Here is a 16,381-nt window from a genome sequence, read left to right as displayed (position 1 = left end):
TCATTTAATCTCAGGATAACTACAGCTGTTCTGTGAAGTCCTCAGAGTTTTGTTATAAAATCTTAGTGAATAAACAGCATCAGGGAGGCCATAGCTCAGGTGGGAGAATCTGTCCACAGGACAACTATTAGTCGTGTTCTCCACAAATCTGCCCTTTATGGAAGAGTGACAAGAAGAAAGACATTGGTGAAAGAAAGTCATAAGAAGTCCTGTTTGTAGTTTGTGAGAAGCCATGTGGAGGACACAGCAAACATGTGGAAGAAGGTGATCTGGTCAGAGGAGACCAAAATTCAACTTTATGGCCTAAAAGCAAAACGCTATGTGTGGGGAAAACTAACACTGCACATCACCCTGAACACACCATCCCCACCGTGAAACATGGTGGTGGCAGCATCATGTGGTGGGGATGGTTTTCTTCAGCAGGGACAGGGAAGCTGGTCAGAGTTGATGGGAAGATGGATGGAGACAAATACAGGACAATCTTAGAAGAAAACCTGTTAGAGTCTACAAAAGACTTGAGACTGGGGTGGAGGTTCACCTTCCAGCAGGACAACGACCCGAAACATCCAGCCAGAGCTACAATGGAATGGTTTAGATCAAAGCATATTCATGTGTTAGAATGGCCCAGTCACAGTCCAGACCTAAATCACATTGAGAATCTGTGGCAAGACTTGAAAATTGCTGTTCACAGACGCTCTCCATCCAATCTGACAGAGCTTGAGATATTCTACAAAGAAGAATGGGCAGAAATGTCCTCTCTAGATGTGCAAAGCTGGTAGAGACATCCCCAAAAAGACTTGTAGAGAAAGGGGGTTCTACAAAGTATTGACTCCGGGGGGGCGCCATACAAATGTCCCTCCCCCACACTTTTCACATATTTATTTGTATCATTTATCATTTTCCTTCCACTTCACAATTATGTGACACTTTGTGTTGGTCTATCACATAAAATCCCAATAAAATACATTTGTTTTTGGTTGTAACAAAATGTGGGAAATGTGAAATACTTTTTCAAGGCACTGTATACATATATATATTGATATTTATACACACACACACACACTCTTGATACTGGCGGTCACTTTAAGAAAAAAAAACTCTGAGGCTTTGGTGTAGATCTCGGTTTCATTACAAAGGGCAGTTTAATGAATAAGCGTACTTTTATACAGACATTCATATTCTAAAAACGTAAGCACATAACAGTAGAAAGTGACGTTTACATTGCCTGACCAATCAATGTAACACATTTCTCCTCCTGCACTGTCTGCATCTCTCGAAATCTTTGCACGGGACCTGACTAGAGAAAAATGTCCATCAAATCCTCTAAACCTGAGTTCAGGGCAACTGTAAAATAAGCTTGTAGGGCCAGACAGTGTGAACTTCAAGTTTTGCATGCTAAAGTACTACCATTCATTTTCTTCAGAAGGATCCAAGATCATACATAGAAGGTGCACTTAGCCTTTAAAGCAGACCTTTGCTCAAAATGTTCTTCTATGCAACCAATCTTGGCCTACTAATGAACTCAAAAGAAGCACTTAAATGCTTACCATTCCTGCAGAAAGCAAAGCTCTGAGATCCTGCCAGTGCTGGTCACATAACTATAAACCTTGGCCACAAGCGATGGTCTATGATGGTATACGATGGTCTATGATGGAGAGGGACATCCGTGGTCAGGAGCCACTGACTAACGCTGTCACAACTGCCCATATAATTGGTTGCATCAGGAGCCCAGAAGCCTATTTCCAGAAGAAAAGGTATTAGTATAAAGAAACGGAAAAAGAACGAGATGCTTTGACCTGTAAGAGTGAAGTAAATGAAAATTCATGGATCTTTTTCAGGTTCGGGATTATGCTCCCAGTTCCCTGAATGTTCTGTAATCATCTCTTGAGTAGAACGGTTTAATGAGAAGAAAATGAAGCTTTGATCAGACAGTCCAGAATGGAGAAACGTCTAATTCCCTTATTCACAAAGTAGGGTGTTTCCCACAGCGTAACCTAGTGGACCGAGGCAGAGCGCTGCCCTGGAAGGTAACTTGAGGACAATGCTACTAGAAGGCATATGAGTCACTTTTCCAATGTAGATCAGCGCTTGGCTCACGACTACGCAACAGTTTGAGGTCGCGATAAGGGGAAAACCGTGAATGACAGTGGGGGGAAAACAACGCATAGAGAACTGAAGGAAAACACAGGTGGGATCTCCACAAGTTGTTCGCGGATGTTTAAGGACAAGCGTGGAAGTGCAAACATACGCCAGCAAACGGGCTCCAGGCTTTAGGAGACGGGGAAGGAAACACCAATATATCTCTGTGCTTGTCAACGGTTAACACCCGGGACTACTGCAGAGTAAATCAAAGCAAAGTCAAGAAACAATGAAAATGCTTTACCTTCAATAAAAATACATTAAGGCGTTGGGGGATAGAAATGCGCGTCCCCCTCAGTTGGTTTACTCAGCGACCGCACACTACATCGGGATGTGTAACTCAATGGTAAGCCGGCTAAGCATTACAAATATGGGAAGGATACAGAAAACAGCATGGGCTACATCTTGTGAAGAAATACAATGTTACAGGAAAAGTATTTTACAAATGTGAAGAAAACAAAACAGAACCACAAGAAATGGAGGCAAATCAACAATCTGGTGAGAAGATCTTCCGACCATTTTGTATCAGCCTCATTTCCCATTGATATTTAAGGGATGAGCTTCGTACATCGCAGGGTCAGTCTCGCCGATTGGCGAAGATTCCGTGAAGTGGTGAGGAGGACAGAAGTCCACACCATCAGGCTGGAACATGATTATTAGGCATCTACCATTGCAATTGACTTTGTAGAGGTCGAATCTAAAGGGTAGGCAGCCACAAGTAGCCATTCTACAAATCTCTTCCCCGTAGACTAGGAAGGTCTCAACATATTTAGTGATCCAGCCAGATCCCCCATTACAATTCTGCCTAAGAAAAGCCGTCTAAAGAGGATGCACAATAGATGCAGTATGTGGCTTGCTGTGGGGGTGGGGTGTTTAAAACCCAGCTGGCAGCCATAGGATACGCTTGCCTATACCACACGTCAAGAATCATTCCCTGGGTGGGGGTGGAAGGGAGGAGCGGGGGAGGGGGATGCACGTTCCCTTACAACCCCAAACACAAAAGAGAAGCTTGGCTTGGAAGCCCACAGAAGGGCTGATGGCCCCAATTCATGAATGGCAGGACAAGGAGCAGGTACTAATAGGTGCAATAAATGTTTTCCGGATGACAAAGAGTTAAGAAAGAGGAGGGAAAAGGTCTCTTCACACTCCTGTCCAAGAAAGACAATTCATCACTTTGCTGGGAGGGAACAACAGATCACATAGATATGCAGATCAGTAGTGTGTATGGCCCTGTCATCAGAGCCAGAAAACCGCTTTATATGTCCTTTACGTGGAGCGTCTGAAAACGTTACAACATTTATCGAGTAGTGATCAGTAAATTGTCACAAACAAAACTTTACCATCAGAACAAACCTTCAAGTCTTATCGCTACTTTAGTTATTACCAAATACAATCGGCAAGGTTACTGTGACAGTCCCGTCTACAATGGGCAACGTTACAGTGACAGTCCCGTCTACAATCTGCAACGTTAGGGTGACAGTCCCGTCTACAATCGGCAACGTTACGGTGACAATCCCGTCTACAATCTGCAACGTTACGGTGACAGTCCCGTCTACAATGGGCAACGTTATGGTGACAGTCCCGTCTACAATGGGCAACGTTAGGGTGACAGTCCCGTCTACAATCTGCAACGTTAGGGTGACAGTCCCGTCTACAATCTGAAACCTTAGGGTGACAGTCCCGTCTACAATCTGCAACCTTAGGGTGACAGTCCCGTCTACAATCTGCAACCTTAGGGTGACAGTCCAGTCTACAATCTGCAACGTTAGTGTGACAATCCCGTCTACAATCTGCAACGTTAGGGTGACAGTCCCGTCTACAATGGGCAACCTTAGGGTGACAGTCCCGTCTACAATCTGCAACGTTAGTGTGACAATCCCGTCTACAATCTGCAACGTTAGGGTGACAGTCCCGTCTACAATGGGCAACCTTAGGGTGACAGTCCCGTCTACAATGGGCAACCTTAGGGTGACAGTCCCGTCTACAATCTGCAACGTTAGGGTGACAGTCCCGTCTACAATCTGCAACGTTAGGGTGACAGTCCCGTCTACAATCTGCAACGTTAGGGTGACAGTCCCGTCTACAATCTGCAACGTTAGGGTGACAGTCCCGTCTACAATCTGCAACGTTAGGGTGACAGTCCCGTCTACAATCTGCAACGTTAGGGTGACAGTCCCGTCTACAATCTGCAACGTTAGGGTGACAGTCCCGTCTACAATCTGCAACGTTACGGTGACAGTCCCGTCTACAATCTGCAACGTTAGGGTGACAGTCCCGTCTACAATCTGCAACGTTACGGTGACAGTCCCGTCTACAATCTGCAACGTTACGGTGACAGTCCCGTCTACAATCTGCAACGTTACGGTGACAGTCCCGTCTACAATCTGCAACGTTACGGTGACAGTCCCGTCTACAATGGGCAACGTTAGGGTGACAGTCCCGTCTACAATCTGCAACGTTAGGGTGACAGTCCCGTCTACAATCTGCAACGTTAGGGTGACAGTCCCGTCTACAATCTGCAACGTTACGGTGACAGTCCCGTCTACAATCTGCAACGTTACGGTGACAGTCCCGTCTACAATCTGCAACGTTACGGTGACAGTCCCGTCTACAATCTGCAACGTTACGGTGACAGTCCCGTCTACAATGGGCAACGTTAGGGTGACAGTCCCGTCTACAATCTGCAACGTTAGGGTGACAGTCCCGTCTACAATCTGCAACGTTAGGGTGACAGTCCCGTCTACAATCTGCAACGTTACGGTGACAGTCCCGTCTACAATCTGCAACGTTAGGGTGACAGTCCCGTCTACAATCTGCAACGTTACGGTGACAGTCCCGTCTACAATCTGCAACGTTACGGTGACAGTCCCGTCTACAATCTGCAACGTTACGGTGACAGTCCCGTCTACAATCTGCAACGTTACGGTGACAGTCCCGTCTACAATGGGCAACGTTAGGGTGACAGTCCCGTCTACAATCTGCAACGTTAGGGTGACAGTCCCGTCTACAATCTGCAACGTTAGGGTGACAGTCCCGTCTACAATCTGCAACGTTACGGTGACAGTCCCGTCTACAATCTGCAACGTTACGGTGACAGTCCCGTCTACAATCTGCAACGTTACGGTGACAGTCCCGTCTACAATCTGCAACGTTACGGTGACAGTCCCGTCTACAATGGGCAACGTTAGGGTGACAGTCCCGTCTACAATCTGCAACGTTAGGGTGACAGTCCCGTCTACAATCTGCAACGTTAGGGTGACAGTCCCGTCTACAATCTGCAACGTTAGGGTGACAGTCCCGTCTACAATCTGCAACGTTAGGGTGACAGTCCCGTCTACAATCTGCAACGTTAGGGTGACAGTCCCGTCTACAATCTGCAACGTTAGGGTGACAGTCCCGTCTACAATCTGCAACGTTAGGGTGACAGTCCCGTCTACAATCTGCAACGTTAGGGTGACAGTCCCGTCTACAATCTGCAACGTTAGGGTGACAATCCAGTCTACAATCTGCAACGTTAGGGTGACAGTCCCGTCTACCATCGGAAAACATTTACAATCTATAGCCGGCTCGGTCTACAAGGAAATGCATACAGATAACAATCTGCCGGTTCCCCGTAGAATCTACCACCCATTTCATGTTCCAGACACGTGAACACTATCACACACACACAGATGTATTTATATCATAAAGCCAACAAAACATTAAAATATACTTAAATGCCAATCAATATAATTAGTATCTTGTATAAAGGAACTGGGGGGTCTTCCACTGAAAATACATCCAATGAATGGAAGACAAAATTCCATCTCTGCAGGTCACGTTCCACATGAATCCCAGTGATGCTAAACTCCTCCCCCTACACAAGTAAAAAACCAATAAAAAAGTAGTGCTGTCAGCTGAGAGGCGTACATCTGTGGCGGGCACGTCAGGGTAACGGCACTTCTTGTGTGACATTTAACCCTCATGCAGTCTCTGCCTTACTACATAGTGCAGCCAGTTGGCAGCGAACTCCCATATGGTCTAGCGGTTAGGATTCCTGGTTTTCACCCAGGCGGCCCGGGTTCGACTCCCGGTATGGGAATGACATTTTACATGTTACACTTGTGGATTGTTAAATAACAGAAATGTAAGAAGATTCATTTTTTATGCCAAGGCTGCAGATATTCCCACATTATGTAGCAGAATAGTCTCCTAGTTCCAGACCAACATACAATAAAATAAAGAAGGGTATGGGACTCACCTCCAGTCCCTTTAATGGCACCACGCGCTTCTTCTTCAATTCTACACATTTCCTCATTTTGCAGATCTGGTGGCTGGTGCTCCGGTTGACACAGTTGTAGCACGCTCCGCACGGTTCTTTTCTCAGGCATGGTGTACAGGCCCCACATCGCTTCCTCTTCTTATGGGGCCGCTCCGAATTTTCCATGGCACTACCACCACCAATGGCACTGCCATCATTCACACAACCAATGCCAATTGCCTTCTCCGCAGGCAACGGCATCAGCTCTGCTGGTAACTGCACTGTCTTCAGCCTCCCGAGTGCTTCAGGATCATCACAGAAGTCATATATATCTTGGGCCCCCATGTGAGGCGCCAGGGCAGGCTGGGTCTCCATCATTGCACAGCCAACTTCAGGGACCCCTCCACCCAATACACAATCTTCACAACCACAGATCTAATAGACCATAGGGCCAACCTGTGTGTGGGGTAAATGTTATCGAGTTCTAAGAACTACTGCTAAAAAACTTTTGAATGTGATCCACCGTTTATGTCCCTTCATTTGGATGAAACGCCTGATTTAGGTGAAACGTCCATGGAAAAAAAAGTCCTTCTAGAGCCCCAAATTTCTCTTATCCCAGCCCAGCAGACGTATTAAAGGGAATTGCAATCGTATCTCCTGGAGGTTTCCCTTTCCCCCCTGACAGCTCATGGTGACGGAAGCAGAGGGAAAGCGTGCTCTCTACTGAAATGGGGGTGTACCGTGTCTTCCGTAAAGAGTTCCTATAAAAATAGAGGAAGATATTCCTTAGGTCAGAAGTGGTCATGTTATCCTCACATAAACTTTTCACCAAAAGCATACAACCAACCTTTAATGATTGGCAGAATACAAAGTTCCTGGGATCTGGAAGCTGCAATATTCATCAGGCTGTCCAGAACTCCGCCCCAACGTGTAGAGGGGGCAGAACTCCGCCCCAACGTGTAGAGGGGGCAGAACTCCGCCCCAACGTGTAGAGGGGGCAGAACTCCGCCCCAACGTGTAGAGGGGGCAGAACTCCGCCCCAACGTGTAGAGGGGGCAGAACTCCGCCCCAACGTGTAGAGGGGGCAGAACTCCGCCCCAACGTGTAGAGGGGGCAGAACTCCGCCCCAACGTGTAGAGGGGGCAGAACTCCGCCCCAACGTGTAGAGGGGGCAGAACTCCGCCCCAACGTGTAGAGGGGGCAGAACTCCGCCCCAACGTGTAGAGGGGGCAGAACTCCGCCCCAACGTGTAGAGGGGGCAGAACTCCGCCCCAACGTGTAGAGGGGGCAGAACTCCGCCCCAACGTGTAGAGGGGGCAGAACTCCGCCCCAACGTGTAGAGGGGGCAGAACTCCACCCCAACGTGTAGAGGGGGCAGAACTCCACCCCAACGTGTAGAAGGGGCAGAACTCCACCCCAACGTGTAGAGGGGGCAGAACTCCACCCCAACCTGTAGAGGGGGCAGAACTCCACCCCAACGTGTAGAGGGGGCAGAACTCCACCCCAACGTGTAGAGGGGGCAGAACTCCACCCCAACGTGTTGAGGGAGCAGAACTCCACCCCAACGTGTAGAGGGAGCAGAACTCCACCCCAACGTGTAGAGGGAGCAGAACTTCACCCCAACGTGTAGAGGGAGCAGAACTTCACCCCAACATGTAGAGGGAGCAAAACTTCACCTCAACGTGTAGAGGGAGCAAAACTTCACCCCAACGTGTAGAGGGAGCAGAACTTCACCCCAACATGTAGAGGGAGCAAAACTTCACCCCAACGTGTAGAGGGAGCAGAACTTCACCCCAACATGTAGAGGGAGCAGAACTTCACCCCAACGTGTAGAGGGAGCAGAACTTCACCCCAACATGTAGAGGGAGCAAAACTTCACCAAAACGTGTAGAGGGAACTCACAATTCACAATTATCTGATAACTGTAAACAAACTTTGTTTATATATAAACATAGGAAACAAAACACATGAGATACACAATAAACAAAGAAATACAAAGCACACCAAGGAGGACACAGAGCACACTATCCACAATACACACAGAGCACACTATCCACAATACACACCGAGGACACAGAGCACACTATCCACAATACACAGAGCACACTATCCACAATACACACCGAGGACACAGAGCACACTATCCACAATACACACAGAGCACACTATCCACAATACACACCGAGGACACAGAGCACACTATCCACAATACACAGAGCACACTATCCACAATACACACCGAGGACACAGAGCACACTATCCACAATACACACAGAGCACACTATCCACAATACACACAGAGCACACTATCCACAATACACACCGAGGACACAGAGCACACTATCCACAATACACAGAGCACACTATCCACAATACACACAGAGCACACTATCCACAATACACACAGAGCACACTATCCACAATACACACAGAGCACACTATCCACAATACACACAGAGCACACTATCCACAATACACACAGAGCACACTATCCACAATACACACAGAGCACACTATCCACAATACACACAGAGCACACTATCCACAATACACACAGAGCACACTATCCACAATACACACACAGCACACTATCCACAATACACACACAGCACACTATCCACAATACACACAGAGCACACTATCCACAATACACACACAGCACACTATCCACAATACACACAGAGCACACTATCCACAATACACACACAGCACACTATCCACAATACACACAGCACACTATCCACAATACACACACAGCACACTATCCACAATACACACCGAGGAGGGGGGGGTTCAGTCATTGTTCCGAGGGACAGTAGAAACCCCCAACAAAGAGTCCCTACCCAGAAGCCAGGCGGAAGCACCCCAATAACACCATTCATAGGAAGATACACATAGGGGTCACAGGGGATCCCCTATACATTCTATGTGTCAGCAGTCCTAAGATTGGGGAATCCCCAGCTCACCATGAACAGTCCAAGCAGAGGATCAGTGACCTTCATCAACTATTCCAGACATAGAGAGAAGATCCAATGTAACAAATATATAGAGAGAAGATCCAATGTAACAAATATATAGAGAGAAGATCCAATGTAACAAATATATAGAGAGAAGATCCAATGTATCAGATATATAGAGAGAAGATCCAATGTATCAGATATATAGGGAGAAGGTCCGATTTAACACATATACACACACATACATAGACACACAATGAGAGGATACAATGTAACAAACATATAGAGAGAAGATCCCATGTAAGGGACACACATAGGAGATATACAATGTATAGAATGGAGGAGACACACAGAGTGCAGAAAGTCCCCCCTCACCCCTCTCACCTGCACAGCCAGCACCGGGGATGAACGCTCAGGTGTCACATGACCCCCCCATTGCCGATCTCTGGGGGCCCCACATGTCACCCTCAGCCGGTGTCTGGGAGCTTCACTCACCTTCTATGAGCCTCTCCGAGCTTCCCTGATAGGGGGGGGGGGAGGAGGAGGAGGAGGAGGGGGAGGGGAAGGGAGCGTGCAGGGGCACAGATGTGGAGCAAACAAAAGGGAAGTGAATGAGAAACACAAAGATACGAAGTGGAGCCACACAGGATCCGGAGTATATCCAGAGAGAGAGAGAGAGAACAACCACACTCATCATCTACAGACATCCAGAGAGAAAGAACAACCACACTCATCATCTGCAGACATCCAGAGAGAGAACAACCACACTCATCATCTACAGACATCCAGAGAGAGAGAGAACAACCACACTCATCATCTACAGACATCCAGAGAGAAAGAACAACCACACTCATCATCTGCAGACATCCAGAGAGAGAACAACCACACTCATCATCTACAGACATCCAGAGAGAGAACAACCACACTCATCATCTACAGACATCCAGAGAGAAAGAACAACCACACTCATCATCTACAGACATCCAGAGAGAAAGAACAACCACACTCATCATCTACAGACATCCAGAGAGAGAACAACCACACTCATCATCTACAGACATCCAGAGAGAGAGAGAGAACAACCACACTCATCATCTACAGACATCCAGAGAGAAAGAACAACCACACTCATCATCTACAGACATCCAGAGAGAGAACAACCACACTCATCATCTACAGACATCCAGAGAGAGAACAACCACACTCATCATCTACAGACATCCAGAGAGAAAGAACAACCACACTCATCATCTACAGACATCCAGAGAGAGAACAACCACACTCATCATCTACAGACATCCAGAGAGAACAACCACACTCATCATCTACAGACATCCAGAGAGAGAACAACCACACTCATCATCTACAGACATCCAGAGAGAGAACAACCACACTCATCATCTACAGACATCCAGAGAGAACAACCACACTCATCATCTACAGACATCCAGAGAGAGAGAACAACCACACTCATCATCTACAGACATCCAGAGAGAGAGAGAACAACCACACTCATCATCTACAGACATCCAGAGAGAGAGAGAACAACCACACTCATCATCTACAGACATCCAGAGAGAACAACCACACTCATCATCTACAGACATCCAGAGAGAAAGAACAACCACACTCATCATCTACAGACATCCAGAGAGAAAGAACAACCACACTCATCATCTACAGACATCCAGAGAGAGAACAACCACACTCATCATCTACAGACATCCAGAGAGAGAGAGAGAACAACCACACTCATCATCTACAGACATCCAGAGAGAAAGAACAACCACACTCATCATCTACAGACATCCAGAGAGAGAACAACCACACTCATCATCTACAGACATCCAGAGAGAGAACAACCACACTCATCATCTACAGACATCCAGAGAGAAAGAACAACCACACTCATCATCTACAGACATCCAGAGAGAAAGAACAACCACACTCATCATCTACAGACATCCAGAGAGAGAACAACCACACTCATCATCTACAGACATCCAGAGAGAACAACCACACTCATCATCTACAGACATCCAGAGAGAGAACAACCACACTCATCATCTACAGACATCCAGAGAGAGAACAACCACACTCATCATCTACAGACATCCAGAGAGAACAACCACACTCATCATCTACAGACATCCAGAGAGAGAGAACAACCACACTCATCATCTACAGACATCCAGAGAGAGAGAGAACAACCACACTCATCATCTACAGACATCCAGAGAGAGAGAGAACAACCACACTCATCATCTACAGACATCCAGAGAGAGAGAGAACAACCACACTCATCATCTACAGACATCCAGAGAGAGAGAGAACAACCACACTCATCATCTACAGACATCCAGAGAGAGAACAACCACACTCATCATCTACAGACATCCAGAGAGAGAGAGAACAACCACACTCATCATCTACAGACATCCAGAGAGAGAACAACCACACTCATCATCTACAGACATCCAGAGAGAGAACAACCACACATCATCTACAGACATCCAGAGAGAGAACAACCACACTCATCATCTACAGACATCCAGAGAGAGAACAACCACACTCATCATCTACAGACATCCAGAGAGAGAACAACCACACTCATCATCTACAGACATCCAGAGAGAGAACAACCACACTCATCATCTACAGACATCCAGAGAGAAAGAACAACCACACTCATCATCTACAGACATCCAGAGAGAAAGAACAACCACACTCATCATCTACAGACATCCAGAGAGAGAACAACCACACTCATCATCTACAGACATCCAGAGAGAACAACCACACTCATCATCTACAGACATCCAGAGAGAGAACAACCACACTCATCATCTACAGACATCCAGAGAGAGAACAACCACACTCATCATCTACAGACATCCAGAGAGAACAACCACACTCATCATCTACAGACATCCAGAGAGAGAGAACAACCACACTCATCATCTACAGACATCCAGAGAGAGAGAGAACAACCACACTCATCATCTACAGACATCCAGAGAGAGAGAGAACAACCACACTCATCATCTACAGACATCCAGAGAGAGAGAGAGAACAACCACACTCATCATCTACAGACATCCAGAGAGAGAGAGAACAACCACACTCATCATCTACAGACATCCAGAGAGAGAACAACCACACTCATCATCTACAGACATCCAGAGAGAGAGAGAACAACCACACTCATCATCTACAGACATCCAGAGAGAGAACAACCACACTCATCATCTACAGACATCCAGAGAGAGAACAACCACACATCATCTACAGACATCCAGAGAGAGAACAACCACACTCATCATCTACAGACATCCAGAGAGAGAACAACCACACTCATCATCTACAGACATCCAGAGAGAGAGAGAACAACCACACTCATCATCTACAGACATCCAGAGAGAGAGAGAGAGAGAGAACAACCACACTCATCATCTACAGACATCCAGAGAGAACAACCACACTCATCATCTACAGACATCCAGAGAGAGAGAACAACCACACTCATCATCTACAGACATCCAGAGAGAGAACAACCACACTCATCATCTACAGACATCCAGAGAGAGAACAACCACACTCATCATCTACAGACATCCAGAGAGAGAACAACCACACTCATCATCTACAGACATCCACAGAGAACAACCACACTCATCATCTACAGACATCCAGAGAGAGAACAACCACACTCATCATCTACAGACATCCAGAGAGAACAACCACACTCATCATCTACAGACATCCAGAGAGAGAACAACCACACATCATCTACAGACATCCAGAGAGAGAACAACCACACTCATCATCTACAGACATCCAGAGAGAGAACAACCACACTCATCATCTACAGACATCCAGAGAGAACAACCACACTCATCATCTACAGACATCCAGAGAGAGAACAACCACACTCATCATCTACAGACATCCAGAGAGAACAACCACACTCATCATCTACAGACATCCAGAGAGAGAACAACCACACTCATCATCTACAGACATCCAGAGAGAGAGAGAACAACCACACTCATCATCTACAGACATCCACAGAGAACAACCACACTCATCATCTACAGACATCCAGAGAGAACAACCACACTCATCATCTACAGACATCCAGAGAGAGAGAGAACAACCACACTCATCATCTACAGACATCCAGAGAGAGAACAACCACACTCATCATCTACAGACATCCAGAGAGAGAGAGAGAGAACAACCACACTCATCATCTACAGACATCCAGAGAGAGAACAACCACACTCATCATCTACAGACATCCAGAGAGAGAGAGAGAACAACCACACTCATCATCTACAGACATCCAGAGAGAACAACCACACTCATCATCTACAGACATCCAGAGAGAGAGAACAACCACACTCATCATCTACAGACATCCAGAGAGAGAACAACCACACTCATCATCTACAGACATCCAGAGAGAGAACAACCACACTCATCATCTACAGACATCCAGAGAGAGAACAACCACACTCATCATCTACAGACATCCAGAGAGAACAACCACACTCATCATCTACAGACATCCAGAGAGAGAACAACCACACTCATCATCTACAGACATCCAGAGAGAGAGAACAACCACACTCATCATCTACAGACATCCAGAGAGAGAGAACAACCACACTCATCATCTACAGACATCCAGAGAGAACAACCACACTCATCATCTACAGACATCCAGAGAGAGAACAACCACACTCATCATCTACAGACATCCAGAGAGAGAACAACCACACATCATCTACAGACATCCAGAGAGAGAGAACAACCACACTCATCATCTACAGACATCCAGAGAGAGAACAACCACACTCATCATCTACAGACATTCAGAGAGAGAGAACAACCACACTCATCATCTACAGGCATCCAGAGAGAGAACAACCACACTCATCATCTACAGACATCCAGAGAGAACAACCACACTCATCATCTACAGACATCCAGAGAGAGAACAACCACACATCATCTACAGACATCCAGAGAGAGAACAACCACACTCATCATCTACAGACATCCAGAGAGAGAACAACCACACTCATCATCTACAGACATTCAGAGAGAGAGAACAACCACACTCATCATCTACAGACATCCACAGAGAACAACCACACTCATCATCTACAGACATCCAGAGAGAGAACAACCACACTCATCATCTACAGACATCCAGAGAGAACAACCACACTCATCATCTACAGACATCCAGAGAGAGAACAACCACACATCATCTACAGACATCCAGAGAGAGAACAACCACACTCATCATCTACAGACATCCAGAGAGAGAACAACCACACTCATCATCTACAGACATCCAGAGAGAACAACCACACTCATCATCTACAGACATCCAGAGAGAGAACAACCACACTCATCATCTACAGACATCCAGAGAGAACAACCACACTCATCATCTACAGACATCCAGAGAGAGAACAACCACACTCATCATCTACAGACATCCAGAGAGAGAGAGAACAACCACACTCATCATCTACAGACATCCACAGAGAACAACCACACTCATCTTCTACAGACATCCAGAGAGAACAACCACACTCATCATCTACAGACATCCAGAGAGAGAGAGAACAACCACACTCATCATCTACAGACATCCAGAGAGAGAACAACCACACTCATCATCTACAGACATCCAGAGAGAGAGAGAGAGAACAACCACACTCATCATCTACAGACATCCAGAGAGAGAACAACCACACTCATCATCTACAGACATCCAGAGAGAGAGAGAGAGAGAGAGAACAACCACACTCATCATCTACAGACATCCAGAGAGAACAACCACACTCATCATCTACAGACATCCAGAGAGAGAGAACAACCACACTCATCATCTACAGACATCCAGAGAGAGAACAACCACACTCATCATCTACAGACATCCAGAGAGAGAACAACCACACTCATCATCTACAGACATCCAGAGAGAACAACCACACTCATCATCTACAGACATCCAGAGAGAACAACCACACTCATCATCTACAGACATCCAGAGAGAGAACAACCACACTCATCATCTACAGACATCCAGAGAGAGAGAACAACCACACTCATCATCTACAGACATCCAGAAAGAGAACAACCACACTCATCATCTACAGACATCCAGAGAGAAAACAACCACACTCATCATCTACAGACATCCAGAGAGAGAACAACCACACTCATCATCTACAGACATCCAGAGAGAGAACAACCACACTCATCATCTACAGACATCCAGAGAGAGAACAACCACACTCATCATCTACAGACATCCAGAGAGAGAGAGAACAACCACACTCATCATCTACAGACATCCAGAGAGAACAACCACACTCATCATCTACAGACATCCAGAAAGAGAACAACCACACTCATCATCTACAGACATCCAGAGAGAAAACAACCACACTCATCATCTACAGACATCCAGAGAGAGAACAACCACACTCATCATCTACAGGCATCCAGAGAGAGAACAACCACACTCATCATCTACAGACATCCAGAGAGAGAGAACAACCACACTCATCATCTACAGACATCCAGAGAGAGAGAACAACCACACTCATCATCTACAGACATCCAGAGAGAGAGAGAACAACCACACTCATCATCTAAAGACATCCAGAGAGAGAACAACCACACTCATCATCTACAGACATCCAGAGAGAGAGAGAGGACAACCACACTCATCATCTACAGACATCCAGAGAGAGAGAGAACAACCACACTCATCATCTACAGACATCCAGAGAGAGAGAGAGAACAACCACACTCATCTACAGACATCCAGAGAGAGAACAACCACACTCATCATCTACAGACATCCAGAGAGAAAACAACCACACTCATCATCTACAGACATCCAGAGAGAGAACAACCACACTCATCATCTACAGACATCCAGAGAGAGAGAACAACCACACTCATCATCTACAGACATCCAGAGAGAGAACAAGCACACTCATCATCTACAGACATC

The 16,381-nt window shown here is 46.4% G+C and overlaps 1 protein-coding gene and 1 non-coding gene across 2 annotated transcripts in view; one reads left to right on the top strand and one right to left on the bottom strand.

Moving 5' to 3' along the window:
* The window catches only part of TET3 (tet methylcytosine dioxygenase 3), a gene marked incomplete in the record, with an annotated part of 240,201 nt that extends 230,335 nt beyond the window's left edge, over positions 1 to 9,866 (bottom strand). The window contains 2 exon segments of the mRNA XM_073618219.1: positions 6,380 to 7,140; positions 9,721 to 9,866. Coding sequence (XP_073474320.1) covers positions 6,380 to 6,757 — 378 coding nt within the window.
* On the top strand, positions 6,149 to 6,220 carry TRNAE-UUC (transfer RNA glutamic acid (anticodon UUC)). The gene has a single exon. It is a non-coding gene; the product is annotated as a tRNA-Glu (tRNA).
* Positions 9,867 to 16,381: the final 6,515 nt, after the last annotated feature.

Source organism: Aquarana catesbeiana, linkage group LG03 (assembly GCF_042186555.1).
Source record: "Aquarana catesbeiana isolate 2022-GZ linkage group LG03, ASM4218655v1, whole genome shotgun sequence".
In the NCBI taxonomy this organism is placed as follows: domain Eukaryota; kingdom Metazoa; phylum Chordata; class Amphibia; order Anura; family Ranidae; genus Aquarana; species Aquarana catesbeiana.
Note: the sequence above shows the minus strand (reverse complement) of the source record. Positions and strands in the feature narration are given on the sequence as shown.